Genomic DNA, 22,147 nt, shown 5'->3' on the forward strand with positions numbered 1-22,147 from the left:
AAGTCACAGAGGATTTCCAGCTTTCAACCATCATCAACACGATGTAGAAGCAAGTCTTGATAATCCCCATTGGGACATACCCACCAGGGTGTGTTAGTAGATGTCCCCATTGTTTCTTAAATGGGTAGGGTTTTATTTCTATGCTTGTGGGATACTGCAAATACAAGAAACTAAAATGTTTAAACAAAAGCTTCATTATTACCAGGGGGGTATTTTGAAACCATAAACTATGCAGATTTTCATGCAGATGGGTGGGTAACACCACAGTCCTTAAACTCCTTGACATGACTGAAGTCAGTCTGCTTGCTATGTGTAAGGAATTTGGTAATGGTGACTCACTCCTGTCAACTCTAGGCATACCTTCTACAGTTGTGATGTGTTACTTGAGAGATAAACCTTTCTCTTTCAAACTCAAATGTTTCCCAAGAACTGCAGTTACTACACACCACGATGTGATCCGCCTGCTTGAATCTCCTCCGTTGCAGCGAAAAGAGGACACCAGCAAGGGAGAAGCCTGATCTCCTTTGGTTCCTCTTCATTGGCAGGTTAATGTTCTGAGTTTTACAGCCAAAACCAAATTACTAGAAACTCATCTTTCTTCTCTACCACTGCAAGAACAAATCATACAATTAAGATAGGCTGAAAAAAGAAAATCGTGATTTTGCAAACTACTCATTCTGGATCATGTTAGATAATGGCAAGACCAACAACAGATGTTTCTGAACTGTACAGCCTACCAATAATAATGTGAACTATTCACTATCATCTCATAGCACTATCTGTCATACTGGAAGACTACAGAAGCCTTCTGCAGTAAGACTTTAACCCTTTAGTATTGCAGTTCTCTGTCTCACCTTTCAGCCAGGGAAGTATGTTTTCTTTAAAAGCTGATTGCTTTTCCATAGACCTGAGTGACCCAAGCTTACAGGTTAAAAGTTCAGCATCAACTTGTGTAAATTGTCTGCAAGACTCCAAACTGACAACCATGGCCCTGACCAGGTCAGGCATGCAGCATTAGAGGTCACCCTTCCATGTTGCCCATATAAGGGTAGGAAGTATTTTTAACAACTTAAAAATACACATTTAAATGTATTTAAAAGTACGCCATTTTCTGGAGAATTTCAGACACCTGAACCTGATAGCATCAAAACTTTGTTACAAAATCAGAAGGCTGCACACTTCCACTCCTTCCCCCTACCCCAACATTCCAAGGAATTTGTGGATGTAGGGAAGAATCTTCCCAATGTAGGCTCAAATGCAGGCTGTGGAAATGATATCTGAACAATACATCATTTGGCAGGATCTGGTCCATAATTAAAAGTTTGTCTGCTGCTGATAGGTTGAAGATTTTCCTTATTCAGTCCTTCACATATTGGGCTTTTCATTACCTAAGACACATGATTAGTCTTGTGGGAGGGAGACCACACAAACTGCATTATTGCTGGCTAGTAGGTCACACCCAAGACTTGGTAGCAAATACCCGATTTTTTATTTTTGTTGTTGTTCCTTATTTTAAAAAGTTCTATTTAAAAAATAATGCAGATTTTCCTTTACTAACTTATTTGTAACATTTACTGCTAAGTAAGCAAAGCAAAACCCTATTCTGACACTGGACTGGAGCAAAGGTAACCTTTCTGGAATGGCTTCAAACACCAGTTTAAGGTTTCACTAACCTCTTACTATACATCACCAGAAGAGAATTTAGCTAAAGGAATGTATTGCTGAGTATTTCACTCAGGCATGTATTCAAAATGTGTACAATGTGCACATAAAAGTTACATACTCTCAAGTTCTCCATCCTCTTTTAAAGGTCTTCAAAGATACTTCGGAAAACAGACTACAAAATTATCACAGAAGCAGCCTGTTAGAGTCTATACAATACCCTTAAGCAGTATGCCAGTATAGAAAACTGGAAAACTGATCCTATTGCAGTATTCCAAGGCAAGCACACTATATAAAAATTATTAGGTAGGTTGGCATTACTTTCAGACTTCAAATTATTATTATTATTATTTTAAACACCTACTCTGGATTATCTTGGGTATCTGTTACATAACTGTGGTACTCCCACAGCAATTTGGGCAGCTCAGCTATGACTGTACAAACATCTTTCATAACCTTATTGGTGGTTTTAATCTACCTCAAACAATTATTGTTCTAATATTTCTTGCAAATGAAAAAATAATTGTAGTAATCATGCAATAATATTTTTCTACATTACAATAAAAATAAAATAAATCAAAGCTTCTGTTCTTACTGTGATCTTAAACAAGGGTATGAAGTTCTCTGGAACTTAAAAAAGCTGTATTACCTGTTAAAAAACATTATAGGTAAGCCACTGTCAACCTTTGATGGCTATTGCAACAATGTTTGCTCAAGTTCTGTGCTTAGCCAGATCAGATTGATATTTGTCAACAAAATGATGGGATTTTTTTGTGTTCAAACAGTACATGGAAATTACTCCTCACACTACTACTGTGTGTTGTCCAGCGGTAAAACCCCATGATATTAGTGATTATTATTTGCATTGCAGAGTGGCTGCAATGCCAGTCTTGAAGCTACCATATTAAGACAAAACACACATTTCTGTCTCAGGGAGCTTACAACAGGTGCACAGGGAGGTGACAGACAAATACAAATGGACTGGAGAGTATAATGAAACATTGCGATAGTTTTCATTGACACAACAGGTACAACTCATGGCCCACCAGTCACTTAAAATATTAAGCTTCTGGAAACATCAAAGCCAAAGGGCTTCAATGAGTGATGCAGCAGACACTTAGGAGGGAATTTTTCAGAAATTTATGCAACGGGTCTTCAGGAAAAATGGGCAATTGGAAACAGTATAAAAATGCTTATTTGGAAATCCAAAATGGGTGGCATAGAGCTTGACCTTAGATAACTTCTAAATTTCAGTAAGAGGGATGGGGTAACAGCAGGCTTTGGCAGTGATGTGCAAGTGAAGAGAGTAGCTTTACATCTAATGCAACAGAGATGGCAAAGCCAGGGCAGTAACACAAAGCAGGAAACAACAAGTCAAAGCAAGAGACTAATAACCAACCTACTCTGCAACTCTCTGAATGACTCTGAAACCTACGTTGTGTAGCTGTCAAGGACAGAAAAAGAAATTACACCATAATTCAGATCAGTATGATGCGGCTGGATTAGACTGTAAATTGCATGAATAGGTAGAAAAATCAGTGAGAGATGCTGTAGAACAAAGACTGGGACAGAGCCAACATAGGTTTTAGGAAAGACATCCAAGTCAAAGCTGCTGAATAAGCACAATAAACAGGATAACAGACGCAGAAAGGGAACTATGAGGATTATAGAGCTGGGGGGTGCTCAGTTACGCTGAGGCTGAAGCAACAGTTCTTTATCCATGAGGTGTCAGAGATGCAGACTAAGCTTTTTTCGCTAAAGGCTACTTCTGTTCCCACTCTTGTGCAAAAGGTACATCAGAAATCAAACATCTTTCTTAACAGGATTGGTAGTATAAGTAAACCCCAATCATTCTTACCTGTGTAACTGTTATGGAGAAGACAACTAGAATTTCTGGAAGAAGTTACCTACCCATTCTATCCTATCACCCATCCATCTGTGAAACAACAGCTAGATGAAACAGAAACACAGACTAGCAAAGCACATGAAACCCCACTTTGAAAACCTACCAATATGCTCCAGCCCGTGCTTTCCATGTTGTCACCTGAAATACTTGAAATCTTCCAGGTTCCCACATGAGGAAAAGGTAAGAGGGCATTTAGCTTTAGCATGCAGTAACAGCTTGGTTTTTGTTTTTTTTTCAGAAGACCCATCTATAGGATCATCACACAAGTAATAATGAATCTCAACAAGTGCCATTAGCATGGCATGGCAGGATACTTTTAAGCAGAGGGCAAAAACTAAGACAACCACTCCATCGATTCTGTTTTCCATAGGGCTTCATTCTATTTTGATAGACACATACCCATGAATATCCTTGTGGGCATTTTAAAAGCTGCAATTTCATCTGAGGTTTTGCAAGCTTTGTTTTGTGTGGTGTATGATATCATAAACATCCTGAATATAATTACAACTGCAATTTTGTGGGCTATATTTTCCCTCTTGGTAGTCCAAAGCCAATGTTTACAGAAACTTCAGCACGCTTATTTGATTGAACTTTTTATTATTATTATTACAAATGTATATTATTTTATCAAAAAAATTCACACTGAAGCAAAGTCAATTCCATTTCATTACAACCAATAATATAAAATAAATGCAATGAACTCATAGTTTAGTTTTAACAGTCATTTCAAGAGTGACATCAGGACAACTTAAAAGCAGTAAACTCTCAACTCCAGAATGAGAAACAAGTATTTTGCTTTGTGGTTTTTCTAGCCCATTGGCACAGGCACTGCCAAATGTGGTCACCACAGATCTACAGCGGCAAAATTTTGTGGCAGCATGAGGCACATACACAATAATTTCTAATGAAAACTACAAAAATGAAAGATGCGTGCACGAAATTATTAGAAAAAAAAAAAACTGAAGAGAGACAGGCACACTTCCACAAATAGTAAACATGGGAAAATACAACTAGAACAATTGGAAAAGTTACTACCTTACATATATAAAAAGTTCTTTAAATTGCTGTTAAAAAGGACACGTTCTGTCCAGATTTTGTGTAATACTTTTTAGTGTCTACACAAGACAAATTTTTAAAAAAATTAAATAGTATTAATTTACTACTAAATATTTAGGAGATAACAGTGCATTAAGGACTTTTTTTTTTCATATAGTAATACACATCGCTCCTGTCCAGCGACATTTTTAGAAGATTATGTATGGCCTTATGTACAATACATTTATTTAATCCTAAAACAATTCTTTGCTTAATGGTGTTAAAGTACCATTCCTGAAGATTATGAAGGGGGACTAAGCTTATTATGCTTATATAAAATATTATACATATTTGAACACTTCTAGCTTCCCGCCACCCCTTCCGCTATGAATGCTCTTCCCTCCCCCTCCCCAGATACAGTGTCACAGATACAGTGCAGGACTCGCAGCTTTCCCTATATTTTTCCTTCATTGTGCAGTTTGTGCTACATAAAAACTCCACCAATGCGGACCAGGCTGCTCATCCCGTTCATTTTCCACGCATTTGTTTCTTCTGAGCCATGATGGGAAAAGCTGTACTCAGCGCTGCTCTCCCACCAGGCGACCAGGATGGAGAAGACAGCTCTGCCGGTGTCACCCGCCTCTCTTGGTACTGGTGTGAAACACTTTGGTCAGGGTGTAAAGTTATGGGCAGAGACAGAGCTATGAGTACTAATGAAACTGCACAGGTAGAAAAGAACATAAAAATGATGTGGTCCTGGCTTCCCATGACACACTGCATGATTCACTTCTGAAAGCGGAGCATTTTTACCTCGCGGGATGATCCCTGGAAAGCAAGGCTTCTTCTGCTACAACTGCCACCCACCGCAGCAATACATGTAAAGCTCACAAGGACAGGCGAACTATTTCACCACCAGGAAGCAACTAGAAGAGTGCACACAGCTTAAGGTTTGCAGAAAACACTTTTGCTTTTATACGCTCTCCTCCCAGTTGTGAGTTTGAAGGCAACAGAGGAAGTCAGCTCGGCTTCATGCGTGCACACAAAAGCTAGAGAGGAATGGCGTGTGGTCATCTATCAAACCAAGGCAGAAACGTCAGTTCAGCTTAGAGAGAGGTCATGGCAGTCATTCTAGAAGCTGGAAGCTCACTCAATTAAAGTACCTTACATTGCTGTGAAGTTTCACACTCTACATATATGCAGATTAATCCACACCATGATTTTGCCTTATTGGCACAAAAGCCCACCTTAATTAACTGTATGGTAACACTTCCCCTTGCCACCTCCTGACATTATATGAATTTTGATGATCAGATGCAGTAGAGTGAAGAATTGTTAGGTAACTGTAATGGGGAAGACAAAAGATTTTCAGAGAACAGAAGGGTGAAAAGAACAGGAGGGGACAAAAATTACTCTGCCAAAGGTTCATTTCCAGAAATGTGACATTCAAGTCACAGAAATACAAATATATGTTACTTTATGGTACTGCCCAAATATCCATTAGCTAAAAGGTACTCATCCTAAGCTCAGTAAGAGGTGAGATACCCCACTTAAGGAAAGAATGTAACCCCAGGCTCATTGAAATAAAGGAACAATTAAAATCAGTTCTTTCAAACAGGCTACTAGGGTATGTATAATATGTAGCAGTTCAAAGGTTACACACTGAAAGTACCTTTTGGGAGATTATTTTTCCCCTGAAATATTTTTTTCCTTCAAGTTGCTTAATTTCATTTTCACCACCTTCTTACCCAGCTGATGACAAAAACAAGTTTTGGTTGCTTTTCCAGAGAAGCTGGGTTTGTCAAAACCACATTGTGGTAGAGAGAGCCAAGGTAAGCCAACTAACTGCTCACAAGAAGTATGAAAACAACACCTGTTTGAGGCGGAATGGAGCACTAAAAGCAACTGGGAGATTAAATCCAGTAGAAACATGTACATGTCTAGCTGCAATGAAAAACATTCTCCTCAGAGCAAACAGATTTACCCATCTTGCTAGGTCTGATCACAACTTGAGTGTGAATGTGTATGTGTATATACCATTTTTTTGTATGGATACAATACAGATGAGAACACTGCAGCACAAAAGGCTGTAACATTAACCATTTACAGATGAACTCTACTCACTTCACCTCTTCTCTGGACACTAGTTATAGAAGTTCACTGATGTTACATTGCTAGTAGCTTTCTAAAAGCATTTTTCCAGTTTTTCTGTAACAAGAGCCAGTCTTATTTCTGAAGGCTGAAAGAAAAATGAAGTGGTCCCAAATTACATGTTGTGTCTCCCCGAGTAACTGTGGTTTCAGAAGTTGGACAATAATCCTCCGATTATGCTTCTGGACTCTTGCTTAATTACTGGGGATTTTCTGCCAGCTACCCATCCACTTACAATCCTTAGGCACAATCAAAACATGTTTGCTCTAGGGAAAAAGAAACATTTCAGTGCAATCAAGCGCATCTGGTGTAACTAATCTGGGTTAATCACAGCAATATGAGGGACACAGAATATGCATTATAAACATGAAAAAGGAATAATTTTCAACATGCTTTTCAAACTGCACAATAATTTCTCTGAATTATTAATTCTAACATAAAATTATTAAATGCATTTGTTTTCTCAAGTCTTAGTATTTCTGTCACCTTTACATTTAGAAAACTGGCTCAGGAATGTGAAAGAAGGCAAAATTTATAGAACTCTCATGTACATTAATCAGCTGCTTAACAGAAAAACAAGACCATCATCCACATTCCTACTGAGACTTGAGGGCAGTAAATACCTTTTCCTGACTATTTTGGTGTCCAGCCTGGGAAGACATTCCATTCTTCTGTTCCAACAGATCCTGAAAGCATCTCCTTTTCATGTGACTGTCCTGGTTTCATTTAAAATAACGCTTAGTTTAAAACTAGTCAGAGCATGATCACTGTGATTTCAAGAATTCAATGTGAATGAGTTAAGAAATATCAGTAATCTTCTGTTTGGCGTTCAGTCCAGTAGCATGAAGCCTATCTGCCGCTGCAGAGACTTGGGTGGGTTTTTTACTTTTTTTGTTCTTTTCTTTTTTAAATTTTATTTCTTTTTTAAATTTTCTATTTTTAAGACCTCGCCTGAAAACTAGACTAATAAAAACAGAATAGTAAAATACTCTGGAACAGTAAAATCTTGCTGTTCTTGACATCCATGAGCAAAACAGTAATATCCTGTGAAAATAACATAGTGCTTTAAAAAGGTGCAATATACCTGTATAGCTAAACTGGTTTGCCTAGTATAAAACTAACTATATACAAGCTTGAAAGCCTGGGAGTTCAAGATTTTAAAACTTTAAAATCCCATCAAAGAGATTGAAAAGACAGATTTATGGCAATCACTACAGCATAAGGAAGGTGCACCAGGAATCCTTCAAAATTCCAAAGGTTAAAGAAGTTAAGTGCTGGGTTCAGATCAGAAGAGTTCGTTAGAGTAACCACAATGGAGCACATGCAAGGGCAGGGAGGAAGGAAAACTTCACGAGAATCTCTTTTATGGCAATAAAGGGATGGGGGGCTATGGGGAGAGTCTTCAGTGAGTGAAGTTTTCCTTTTGTCATTGTGAATTTAATTCTGCATCATAAGTTTGTATTTTTGGTTCTTCTCATTGTTATGAACTTCATATTGCTGGAGTCTTCTGGCTTTTAGTCCTTTCCTTTGAGTCAGCCCTCTCAGTACCTATGAGACTGATGAGATTGGTGATACTGGGAGCTCTGCTGAGACGATGTGGAATAGCCCATTGTACTCTGGGACTGAGAAGATCCCTGAATGTTGCTTTGGTAACTCAGGCGTGAGCTGGAGTGCTGCAGGAAAATAAAACGGGAACATGGGAATGAAAACCAGCCTGTTAGGACTATGCAACTCAGGAAACTTTTAACCTCCCTGAAGCTCATTAAAATGTGACTGTTGGAGAAGCTGACTAAACACTGTTACTATTTAAGGTCCTATAAAACAAGTAATCAATCTGATCTGCAATCAGCCTTAGCACAGCACTCAAAATACACAAGGTCACTGGCGGACACCTAGAAGTACAGTATGTACATACCGATTTTTTGAAGGAAAAATACACAAGACACAAGAGAGAGCAGACTCCGTCTCAGAAATCAGGTGTTGCTTAAATTCACATCTATCATTATAAGTGGAAAACCAAACTGCCAAGGCCACAAGTGCCCTTTTTGAGATAGGCAATATGAAACATTATAGAGTAACAGTTTATTCTGTTCCTGAGAGAAAGACAACCATGACATAAGAGCTACTCAATTTATCTAAATGAAAAATGTCCAGTGGGATAGAATAAATAATTTTAGGTGAGTCTTTCAATCTGCTGCCGTAACTACTAGAAGCAAGGACAACTGCTTAAAGACGGGTGTGTATATGTGCAAAAACCTAACATTAATTTTCCTGAATGCCTTTTTTTTCCCCCTTCACTGTTTGGGTGGACCACAATCTCAGCAAGCCAAATTCATGGGTCATTTGCTGCTTATAGTCTGAGGAATTTGCCTTTTATTACCATACCCATTATTCCCTGTCCAGAATTAATAATGAGCTGCAATAATGTGAAGCTACAAACTAACGCAAGTTGCAAAATCACTTTGCCTGAGAAGTACTGCTCGATGGATAGGAGACTCTCCAGCAAGGTATACCCCACCCCAATCCACAAGAGAGTTTACAAAAAAACCTCAAAACTATTTGCAATCAGCAAACAATTTGCTTCTAGCCAAGTTAAGTGAAGGGTCAGGCAGTCATTCAGTAGAGGTCTGTTCACTGTCTAGTTAATGGTTGCTCTTGGCAGTTTCCAAGGTTCATCAGCAAGACTGTGGCCAACAGCAATGATCTAGGAAAAGTGTTAAGAACCTACATTCTGATTAAATATCAGGATTATGAGTTACAGAAAGCCTCTGGAGAAGTTTGAGTTCTGAAAGGAAATTCCATGGAGACAGTGGGCCTGTAAGAACACCACATCCTCTGCCGACTAAGAATCTACTCAGCGAAAGCAACACCTCAGTAAGTGATCTCATTTAACCGTTAGATCCCAACCAAGAGAGCTGTGAAAGCCTCCTGACAACTTTTCAGCTGGATGATGAAGAGCAGGAACCTAAAGTTCAGGCAGTGTAAAGCTTCTGCCCGTTGTTTCTATACATAACTTCATATCTTTACTTTTACGCAACTTGTAAAACATACTAAACCTGAAAAAGATCACATTACTTTTTCTGTGTTCTGTGTAATGTAGGAATATGATATTAATATAACTAATAGTTGTATGGAGTAACTTCACTTGTTTGAAAAGGTCAGTTTGGGAGATAACAGCTCAGCACACTGGCTTTGCAAGAGATGTCTTCCAGCAGCATGTATGCTGTTAATAACCAAATTATGCTTGCCCTGTATGATTGGATCAACAGTATCTGAAACCTGGAATACTGAAATTTCTCTCAAAATTCTCAAAGTTCTGCAACTTCTAACATAAAAGAAAAAGAATTGTAATAAGTTCTATGATTTTATTAGGAACTAGTTCTGGATGAAAAACATTAGCATGGTGAGCTGAGCAGAACACCCAAGGTCACATAAGGAATGCTCAGTAAAATTCAACACAGAATTTGTGGAAGCAACATGCACTGAAGTTGGTGAACTACAAAAAATTTCAGTGGAGACTTTAAATCACAAGCTGAATGAAACTCAAACAGAATCTTCTTCATACTTCTCAATAAGGAATAATGGAATAAAATCACTGCCATAAGACAACAAGAATGTATTAACTTGCCCATGCTTATTTTTGTTCACAGAAGAGAATTTGTTTTTAACAAAGTCAGACTTGGACAAATTGCAGACATTCCTTTCTGGAACAGAAGACAGTCAACTAGAATTTAAGGGCAGATAGCCAAACGCAAGTGTAAAAATGGATAATCACACCATACAAGTTAGCGAGTGACATACAGGAAACATACAGCTCATCATTTTGATGCCTGTGCTGTTAAGCTTTTGAAGGAAAGAGCCATGGGGTAAAAAATAATAATCGAACTATCACAAAAAAAAACCAACCCTACAGGATATTTAGACTGCTAACAACTTATAAGGGGGAAGTTTGCCAACAATTCAGAGAGCTGTATAAGGATTCTATAATGGGTATTATCAAATGCAGCCCACCAGTCCTCAAAATACAGACCAAACCAGGCCAGCCATAAATACTTCATAGTCAGACAGCTGTAGCGATCTGTTCAGACCTCAAGCCTGTCTGGAACTCTTCAAAAAAGAAACCTAGTTGTCCTTACCCTTAAACTGCCCTCAACGCCTTCATGATCATTTGTAATTAAAAGAGTAAGACAGAAATGGGAGAAAAATGTCTGGCACTGAGAAATCAATTGTCTGTGGAGCTCTGGAGGCAACTTCAGGCAAGGCAACTCCAGAGCTAGTTTTTTTTTCAAAAAGCTACTTATTTTTAAGTTTAAAGCTGCCTGACAAGACTATTCTTCATGGTGGGACCCTCTTGAAGGCCAGTGGCAAACAAAATCCCTAACATCTTTTAGAAGTTACCCTTAATATCTAAATTTTTCTTACTCTGTTTTCAACTCATTACTATCCCAGCAAGTACAAACTCAAGTATTGAAGATCATGGTAAGTTCAATGCTTTCTGTATTTAGTGTAAGTCACTTTTTCACTGGAAAACACAATTCCAGTAAGCAAACACAAATATGCAAATTCAAAAATATTTCATGCTTTTACTCATGAATGCTACTGTACTGGAAAACATGAAAACTATTCAACTTTGGTCACATTAGGAACAATACTTGTCTTTCTGCCCTATTTCAGCATGAATCATACTGATGAACCAAAACGTCATTCCTGCGCTAACATGCTCTTTTTCTTTAACATCAGAAGTAGACTTAGCAAGATTGTAGAACAAACTGCAGAACCACTCCATACATGTGATTATACCAGATAAAATGAAGGAGGAATCAAATGTGAGAGCCTGGTTCTAACTTTGGTCTGCTATTCACATAGAATTTAATACTGCAGAGAGAAAAGTATCTTAAACTTGATCTCATGCAGCACTTACATGCATTAAATAGTTCCACTAGCTTCAGCAAGATTACTCCTGAACATAAAATTAGTCATATGCTGAAGTGCTTTCCTGGAGAGGACTAATACTTGACACTTCACAGGGTGCAGCAAATACAACTCGTACTGGCATTCTATTGGAAATTACTAACCACAGAACATAACCTTTTAACTTTAAAGCTTTAGGCCCACATTTTTGTCCAATATATCACAGCACACTTGCTGAAGTTACATGGGACATTCATTAAAACGTGATTTATGCTTACAGTGGGGAAGGCAGAAAACAACATTTTGGCCGTACAGTATCAGAAGCAGCAAAACTCCAGAGGTACCTGATAATCTGAAGGCATGACAGGCCCGCCTGAGTTAGTGCCTGAAGGCCCTATGCGTGGTTTCTTGTTGGGAGGCACCTGGTTGAGGCTGGAGTCCTGGCTGTGCTGGAGCCCTGCACCTGCTCCCCCTCCTCCTGCACCAGTGGCCCCGGCTGTCCCATTGGTCTGGGTGCTGTTCTGCTGCTGTGGTTGTGGTTGCTGCGGCGCTGCCTGCGGCTGCTGCTGAGGTGCTGTTTGCTGCTGATGTTGATTCTGCTGCTGTTGATTCTAGGGGAAGAAGCAACACAGACCATCACTTGCTCTGCGCTAGTTTAGGAGCCTTATGGAGTTGCCAGCCCCTGTGCCAGTGGAGAAGGAGGCAGGCCTGCTTGCTCAATGGGAAAACACAGCAAGTCTGCATGTCAGGGGGAATGTGTCCTCAGTACACTCACACACACTTTGTGGGGTATCCCATTCGTGGTCATTTTGTATTTTTAACAAAGCAAGCTAGAGTAAAACCGGAAGGATAGACTAGTGCCTCCTACAGCTAGCCAAGCACTCAAAGAGGAGGATGGAAGAAACAATTTATAAAGCAGTAATTGCCTAATGAACTGAATCAAAGCCCCCAAAATTTCACTAGTGCTCAGTGGCACATGTGGTGAACCACAATAAATTATTCTAAGTGTTTCAACAGCCTTGTTCACTCAGAATCAAACCCGCTTTTCAAACTTTCACAAATGACGGGTTACAATAACACGATGGAGGTTGCAGCTTTACTGCCAGAAAGGTAAGCAAATTGAGACCAGAGAAATTACCTAATTGCTTCCAGATTGTGAGGAAATTCTGTAGTAGAACCAGAAACAGGTTTTGTTACTGTTTTGCTCTACTGTGCTTTTAGGTACCTTGCAAGAGTGGTATACTAGGAACACGGTCCAGCATGTACATCCACTATGTACAGGATCAGAAAATCTTACTGAAATAGCAGAAAAGTGAAAATTGACCAGAGACACAAACAGCTGAAGACATAAGAGGAGGAAAGAGCTGAAGGAAGAATTTGGCAAGGGAAGGGAAGCCAGGCAATTAAGATGACATTGGGACCTAACAGGAAGAGAGACAAAGAGAAAAGGGCCACAAAGGGGAGAAAAAAGTTAAGAAGGAAAACACAAGAGCCAAAGACATTGTATTCTTCAGGCTTCAGAGGGCTACAGACTAAAAAGAGTATTAGGGAACTGGAGGGAAGGTCAGAAAAACAGCAGGGTGCAACTCTGCCCTCCATGGTTAGACAGTTACAAGGAAAGACCACCCATTTGTCTGCTTTCAAACACCAGGGATGGCTCCCCCATCAGAGCACTAAAGCACATAAGATAATTGCAGAGGAAAGCAATTCCTCTCCAAATGTGAGGTATGTCACCTGTTCATCATGGAAAAAAAACAACAATTGTCATGGCTCGAATTAGAAACTACCCTCCCCCCGATACCCTCTAGGGAATATTTTAGGATAGTCTTTTTTTCCCTAGAATATATTATGTAATTATCAAAGCTTTAGCATGGCATCCTTTTACAAAAGCCTCACTTTATTAGTTTCTCAGAAATGATGACAACCAGTTGCCACCAGCAGAAAATTCCGAATGCCCCTGATCACCAAAAGACATTTAGTTACTTCAGATAAATGACATAAAAGATTTGTATCTATGCCATGCATCACAATAGTCTCCCAAGATACAATCAGATGAAATTTGTAATGATGTATTCATTTAGGATTACAAAGGATCTTCAAGGACGCACAGGTGGCTTACTTGTGCCGTTTCACATTTAGCAAAACAAATAATGTATCCTCCTGCTTACAGTCCTCAAATCCCATATCAGTCAGATTTTGTTTCCCAGGAGATCTAAACTTCAGTAATATTAAAAGTTAATGAAGTTAGCTTGTAAACAAAAATGTTAAGAAGCAATTTATCTTTTCATAACGGTTTGAACTTCACTTTACACAAACAACTAAGGCACTATTTGTGCTAGAATTCCAAAACTTGTGCTTTCATAGGGCTGTTTGGATGCAAATGAAGTGGTTGCTACTGTGAGAGCTGAAAAATGCAGTTTTGTTACATGTAAACAAATATTGCAGGAACTTTCATAGTTAAAGGCAAGAGTTTGTCGTAGGTCCTATGTTTTGCACTTTGGATATTAGCACAAAATTTACCTGACTACTCTGAGTTTGCTCTTCTGTGCAGCAACTGCTGCTACTGCCTGGGTAAAGACTGGGATCTACTTTGCAGGCTCTGGTAGGGTTCTAGCTGCACCTCCTTAGTGTACAAAACCAGCTTATGCCAGCAAAAACATTGTCCTCAGGTCAGTCTAGTTCACAGTGGTCCCTAAATAAATAAACTAGTAAAAGGTCTACAGTTAGCAACATAATACTGTGTGTGTCAACTCACAGGTAAAAATTACAAAAATGAAATTCCAGTCCTACCTCCAAAGGAACCCAGCGGAAACTTGCCTAACACAATTTGAGGTTGTTTTACAAACACTCATTTTAGCTTTTCTAACTAAAGATTAACCATTTCAAAGTACAGATGCTTACATTAAAGATTATTCAGTTCAGATGCAAGTTCCAAATAAGCAAACACGGATAACATCTGTAGATTTCCAAAGGACTATGCAGGTATTTATGGTTTTAAAAACAAACTAGAAACTAACACTACTAAAAAGAAATTTAAATCCTTTCACTTGCAACATCATAAAGAAACAGAACATGGCACCAATCCAACTTTCAGGATATCCTTTACCTGTACATTTTCGACACTGTAGGAACACATTCAATGAGTAATGTGTGACTTGTATTGCCTAAAAGGTTTCACAGAAGTTTAATTTGGAGTGTGTATAATACATGACTGTCCCCAGCAATTCCAAAGACCATTTATACAATGGCTGTTTTGAATATAAATATGTCATTGTTTCCCCCCAACACTCCCAGGAAAAAGGCAGATAACTACTTTTAAATACACTGACTCAACAGAAGGCAGAGTAATTTCAATTCATAAGATTGGTTTTTGTTTTGAAGCTGAGCTGAAATAAAGCTAGTAACTAATTTACAATCAAATCAACTTCTTTATTTTTGCTTAGGTGTCTGTTTCCTCTTTTTATTTTTTTTCAAAAAAAAAAACCACAAAAGCAAAACACCCCAACTATCTAGATACAAAAATCCAGGATGTTACCATTTTTTCTCAGTACAGAAAAATCTAAAATGCCTGTTCTGAAACCAAAATCTGCTGTCTGAAATGTATTGTGATAGGCATACTTCTAAATTCAGCTAGCGTCTCATGTTACACAGAAAAATCTAAAAACAGAAGATGCATGTAGTCAGATGGTTTCTCCAAAAGATTAACAGTCCTTCTCATGTACTCCTCAGATAATTACCATTTAAGGCTGTTTCCTTTACATTTTGCTAGCTATACACTACTGGTGGTGTCTTAATGTACACTACTGTACACGTGAAAATAGCAAGCTGCTTCATGCACTACAGCACCATTGTCCAGGCTTCACAGCATGATGGGGCAATCACTGCAGTCACGTAGCACAGCTGAGCTACATGCACTAAGCAGGTCAGATTATGCTGCAAACATGCCAAATTTTACTATGCACACAAACAAGTTCTTGCCCATGTCTTTGGGGCTATGAAAAAGACAGGAATCAGTGCAGACTGTTGTTACCAGAACAATTCATGCTCCTTATTACTCCTTTGTCTGAGGGCCCTTAAAACATGACCAGGAAACTGCAGATGGATGAAATGTTCTGATGTAGTGCCAGAAGCAGGCTGCCACTATTTACTTGAGACCCTGACAGCCATCAGCTTTCAAATGGCTGGATGTATGCCAGTCATCCACTGGAAATGCCATTCTTTTCGTATGATCACAATATATTTTCACCATGTAATGCAGGAGGAGGTAGCAAGTTCCTCTTGGAATGATGGTAGCTGAAAGCAGGCTACTGCTAACCAAACAACCCATCCAGTTCATTCCCCACAGGTCAGGGCAAACTGTGCCGGTGATACTGCCTGAGACACTCCAAAACCACCTGATAATCTGTCTGGAAAGCAGTTTTGAGAGAGCCTTGCCTGGAAAACATGGTTTTGGTTAACTCCTCACATTTCATTAGTTTTCATTTGGCAGCACCATGATTCTTTGTTATTGCGTACTTAAAGGGAGAAAAAATTAAACTATTATACCTTATCCCCTTTCTCTTCAGGTTCATCTTCGTTGAGGAATTCTCTTTTAGGATATGGAATCTGACAGCCAGCAAATACACTGAAACACAGTAAACATTAAACACTTCCACAAATATATACATATGACATACATTTACTTAACACTGTATTAAAAACAAGTAAATATAACACAATTTAATTTCATGCATTTCATGAGTCCTGTTTCCCTAAGTGGCAGTGTGATCACCCAAGACAACAGCAGATACTAGCAACTAGGTGCTGATCATAAAGTCGGATCTCTTTCTTTGCTGTTGGCACAAGGTCATAATTTAGAAATCATGGCATGGTTGAGCATGCCCAAATGCCAGAATGACCACTTGTTGATCCAGATGGCAAAATGAACAAACACAGTGTCAGAGGTTCCATAACACCTAGTTGGAACATGCATGGCTCACTGAATAAAAGGCCTGATTCAAAAAGTATTAATGTCTTATAAGCCTGCCTTGGCTTACAGCAGGCTTAAATATATTTGCCAATCACAACTGCAGAGTTACTTTCAATTAGCTTCTCAGGTCTTGTTCAGAGAAAAAAAGTTAGCTTCTAAATACAGCTGGCTAGTGAGATTTGGAGCATTCCTTTCTTCATGTTTATGGCGAGACTTTATCATAATGTTATCTTGTAATCCATGGGGAGCTACAGCTCTACATAGGACAGTATCATACAAACACTAAATAGAAAATTACTGGTCGATCTTGACCAGTATCAGTTTCTTAGATTTCTGTGCCAGCATTCAGAATACAATCAGTGTGACATGATTTTATAAAGTGTGTAAACATATCTAGCTGCTATACAGTGTTCGGCTTATCCAAACAGAAAAAGAAAGAAAAGAAAACCAACCCTGACAACAACTAATCTCAGCTACACTCCTTTTGCACTCCAGTGGCTGTTCCCTCTTTTGCCTGCTAGCTGAGGAAGCAGTGAAAGCAAAGGTGGAAATCTCCCTCCATTCAGCCCTACAGATCGTAATGCTACCAACCATCATGCTTCTGAAAACTGAGAAGAGAAATTGGAAGAGGGAAGTCTGCCAGCAGGAACTGAATATATAATTTTCATATCTCATGACAATAAAATATATAGATATACAAAATCTGCACTCTCAAGCCTTCTAAACAAGGGACCTGTATCAGTTTAGGCAGTCATTGATCTCTTTACTTTTCTCTCCTCGTATTATTAGCATGTGCAAGAGGGCATGGGAAAGGTTTGCAGGTCAGAGAACTGTCCTAGTCCTACGGAGACATGTAATGAAACCAGCCAATGCAGAACAGGGCTCTGTGAGGCTGCACAAGGCAGAACAGAACAGGGCACAGACGGATTCTCTAAATACTGCAAGAATATTGTCACACTGCCTTTGGCAGTACCTTCAGAATTACAACATTAATGAGGTACTGGGTCACTGTCCACGACCATTTGGTTCTGGCAGCAGTACCTACAGACACTTCAGTACTACTGTAATAATTTCTACTGAGCATGCCTGAGCTACTACTTCTTGGGGATATAGGTAGATATCTGAATTTTTCAGCTGTCATCTTGTTTCAAGGATTAGCATTTAGCAGAAAAAAGACACCCCTGAAGAGCACAGAAGAAGGAACACATACTCTGATGTAGGCAGAGGATCCTCTTGAAAGTAGGGGTCCTGCAAAGCCTGCTCTGAGGTAATTCTCTTTGTAGGGTCCATAGTAAGAAGCTTCTGAAGCTGCAAAGCAAAACATTAAAAATAGCAAAGAGCTTATCAAAGTATCATTTTTCAAACTATGACTTACATGTCTTGGATTGTGGATTGTTGTATTATTTGTAGCTTGTGCAGACAAGCCCAAATTATCATTGCTTGTTCAGTGAAGTTCTCAAGAATTAGAATGAGCATCCATCAAAGCATGATGGCTGTGAAGGACTTATCAGGTAAGACATACAGTTAGGTCTATCAGGCAATATTAATTGCTAAGGCTGAACCACCTTGCTAAAGAGACACTAAATTCAGCTATTACAGGCTCATAAAGCATTATTTCTAAATAATGGTGCTTTGTTGTGGCACATGTATAGTTTTTATACTGTTCTGTACTGCTGACACAACAGGAAAAAAGTGTCAGAAGAGACTGAACATGACCAGGACTCTCCATATCGCTTTAGGGACAGAAACAATAAATCTTCATTTCTCATATTGGCAACATTCCAGAGTCAGAGCTCTCTGCCACTCACACAGCTCGCAGTCCCCCTCTAATTGGTACTGAAATGAGAAAGAGGAGGAGCAGACTCTTCCTAGTAACCTTTCTTCCTTGCTAGGAAGAAAGCAATAATAAATTTATTAGCTGGAATGCTATTGACTGCAAGAGGCTATAAAACAATTACAATACATTAGTAGCTTAAACCAGGAATCATAGGGATAACATGCTATTTTAAGTAGGTACTTATGTATCACATTGATAAAGTCACAGTAAAGAAATCTGAGGCTCAAATTACATCATACAGTATCCTTAATTCATATCAACAATGAAAATAAAATTCTTTCTGCAAAGTGCATCTTAGCTCAAACTCTATCTTCCAGGCCTCCAACATAAATTTCCTGGATATTCAGCAAAAGAATGTGAATTTTAGACTGGTGTTTGGGGCTTTCTGTCCAAGGAATAAAAAATCTGATAACAATTCTATATACATGGTACAGTAAACAACCTCAGTAAAAATATTCATCCTCATCAATAAGATGATTCCCTGTATTTCCTTTCTGAACAGTTGTAGTTAACCCTACCTTGTAGACTACATCTTAAAATTCTCTGTACTTTTGCCACTTTCTTTCCATCCCTCCTTATTCCCTTATTTTGTGGGCTATGGATCTCAACAGACCGACAACACAACAAAGAGCCATTTTGGCTGTCTCCACCTACCAGTTCATTTGCAACCAACTCCTGAATTGATTCTGGCTGCTTGTGCAGAAATACACCTCAAGATATTTGTGCATTGCAGACATCAGGAGTTTTCATGGTACATTTATTTACTGCACTCTGTATTATCAGATAACCCTTAGCCCTACTTTTCCTGTGTATCTTAACAAATTCAACTTCTAATGTGCTGTTTGCTCTCTACACAGTGACCTCAAATGATGCAGTTAATACAGACAACAGTTTTGGTATTCAGTACCTTTATACCAAATCACCATCCCTCCCTACAGCAAAATTTGACAGTTTTAGTGGCTTGTGACACCATTACAGATGACACAGATTTCTTCTCCCCAGTTCCTCCACAATGACCCCAAAGACAAACATATTCTATGTAAGTCCACTCCTGATCTTCTGTACCAGCTGTCATCATTGACACAAGAGCACAGGAGATCAGCCTCTGCCCCCTGGACTCCTACCTCAGAACTGGTTGCTGCAATACTATTCAAGAGAAATCTCCAATTTTCTGCCATGTAACACTGTATCACAACCTGCCTCCAAACATGACCTGTATTCTTCATCATTCAAATATAAGGCTAAAGTACCATAGGAGAAGACCTAAAGTTATCTTACACTTTTTAATAGTCTGCTCATCTCCTTAAGTAATTCCCCTCCATACCCAAGAATATAAACTATTTGCCCATTCCAGATGATGCAACACATGATACCACTCCAAACGAGATATCCTGCCCATCAGTGAGGCTAATGTGAGCCAACTTGCTTTGACAAAGTCTGGTTTTCTGTAGCTTCTGTTGCTCCTAGGTAAGTGAATAAATATGTCTGGACATAATTTGCTGCTAACACAATACAGAAAGCTTGTGAGACTGGACTTCATCAACAGCCTCATACTTCTCAGCAGCTCTCAAGATTGCTTGCTCTCCGATTCTACTGGCCCGATATGACATATATAAATAACTTTTCCAGGACAGCAAGAACAGATGCCTCTTCTGGATGGGAAACATTCTGCCCTTCATGTAGATATCACCATTCAATGTCAGTATTCTCCTTTGTGAAGAATCACTTGCTATCCTGCACTGGTCTACTCGATGCCCTGTTTTCTCTATGTGTCACACTTTCTGTATCCATTAGCACAAAGTCTAAGGACTTTGTACAGCTACATGGACCTCCTCAGTGCAGCAATGAGATACCAAGAAAACTGTCCATGTTCCTGAGCATTCTTACGGAGAGCTCTGTGAGACTGACCTATTTAAAACCAGGCTCCATGTACATGGCTGATCACTAAAACCACCCTTATTCACCCCCATTTATGAACAGCGAGAAAAATTTAACTAAGAGAACTACCTTGCTAAGTGAACTGAGTATTCTTCATGATCTTCAGAAAGAGCCCTTATCCTTTTGGAATCAGTTCTCATTCTCACAATTGTACTGGGGAATTCACAGGTAGACACCTATCTATTTGTTCAGTCACTCTATAATAACTTTGCCTCACCACTTCTCCATCATGAAAAGTTCCTTTGTTTACATACATAAACATATATAATATGCTACAGGGTGGCAAAATATGGTTAGTTTTGTGTTGTTTAGACATCTGGTTAATATTTCCCCTGAAAAAGTAGCTTACCCACTGAAAATTACTCTTAGTGTTCATGGCCTTGATGAATTAGCCATACAAGCTTACAGCAAACCATTTGCTTCTTTGGGTTTTCACCAGGCTTTCTGATGACTTCCACTTTGAGTAGGAAAATGAGGAAATACAGGTGCTAACAACGTCTTTTACGGTTATAATCATTCCAGTCAGACTCTTCCTCCAGATGATTCCAATGTGTGTCCAGTAAGTTGAGTTTGAGAAATATTAATTATTTTTTCTTGAAGTCTCACACTTCTTACGTAAACACTTCCCTTCCACCCACCTGAAGAAACCTATTCTGTTTACACAGCTATTTGTGTCATCATCCAGCAGCTACTAACAAGTCTTCACCAGGACCCAGAGAATAGACTACCATGGTGAATCCATAACTGAGAGCGGGCCACTAGAACTCAAGCTGCACTAACAGCCTCATTACAAAGACTCCCTTTTTACAGCACTAGCAAAGTCACTTTGAACTTCATTTCTAAATTTAGACAGCACTAAGTCATCACAGAGGCATCTAAAAATGATGCTATATTAGAGCAACTCTATGTTCACCTACAATGAATGACTCAACTAGATAACCAGCAAATAAATGTTTATGGATGTTGTTTGGAATTACCCACAGAACAGAGGTGGACTATTATCAGAGGGAAGAAAAAGAAAAAAGGCAAAAGAAAAAAAAAGTTACTACAGGAAATAATTAAATTTCTCTTTTCCTCTTCCCTTCTTTCACACAACATGGAATCAAGGGATATAACACTATCCTATTTGCACAGCAGATATAAAGGTAAGGCTGGGTACACGAGTGCCTTGTAACTCATAATTAGGTAAGAACTTCAGATCTTCATTACAGCACTTCAAGCACACCCTCAGCATGTGTGTGTATGTGAAGAAAACACATCTCAAAAATTGCCAGTTAGTGACAAATATCTTTAATATCAGTGTTCATTAGAATGAGATAGAACAACAGACACAGATATTACCATCAGAAGTGCATTTCATTCTTATAATCACAGTGATTTTAAACTTGTACCTACCAAAAGAAAAACTTTGCTGTCAGGCTTGACTTTGTGTTTCTCCATGTATTTTATGAGGCTACTATTGGCATATCTGAAAAATACAGTTAAGCAAAGACATTTCTGAAATAATATAGCATTAAGAATTTGGAACTGTATCAAATGATCACAAAAACATTTACTGGTCCTTAATAAATGAGCTGTAAGAAGAACTGCTACCAGAAAACATGTCAGATATTTATCAAGCAGTTGCACACAAAGTGTGCTTTTCACAACAGGAATAACTGTATACAGATTATTTCCACGGAACATGCAACTTCTATAGCATACAGATAAACTGTTGACATGGGCATACAACAGAGAAATT

The 22,147-nt window shown here is 38.8% G+C and overlaps 1 protein-coding gene across 1 annotated transcript in view; it reads right to left on the minus strand.

Annotated features, from left to right (window-relative positions):
- Nucleotides 1-4,148: 4,148 nt before the first annotated feature.
- CDK19 (cyclin dependent kinase 19) overlaps nt 4,149-22,147 on the minus strand; it is a 128,031-nt gene continuing 110,032 nt past the window's right edge. Inside the window, exons 9-13 of the mRNA XM_034060622.1 lie at nt 21,802-21,874; nt 17,842-17,939; nt 16,208-16,286; nt 12,007-12,273; nt 4,149-8,424 (exon numbers count right to left, since the gene is read on the minus strand). Coding sequence (XP_033916513.1) covers nt 8,293-8,424; nt 12,007-12,273; nt 16,208-16,286; nt 17,842-17,939; nt 21,802-21,874 — 649 coding nt within the window. The 3' untranslated portion in view covers nt 4,149-8,292. The remainder of the gene's footprint in view (nt 8,425-12,006; nt 12,274-16,207; nt 16,287-17,841; nt 17,940-21,801; nt 21,875-22,147) is intronic.

This window comes from Melopsittacus undulatus, chromosome 3, assembly GCF_012275295.1.
Source record: "Melopsittacus undulatus isolate bMelUnd1 chromosome 3, bMelUnd1.mat.Z, whole genome shotgun sequence".
NCBI classification, from domain to species: domain Eukaryota; kingdom Metazoa; phylum Chordata; class Aves; order Psittaciformes; family Psittaculidae; genus Melopsittacus; species Melopsittacus undulatus.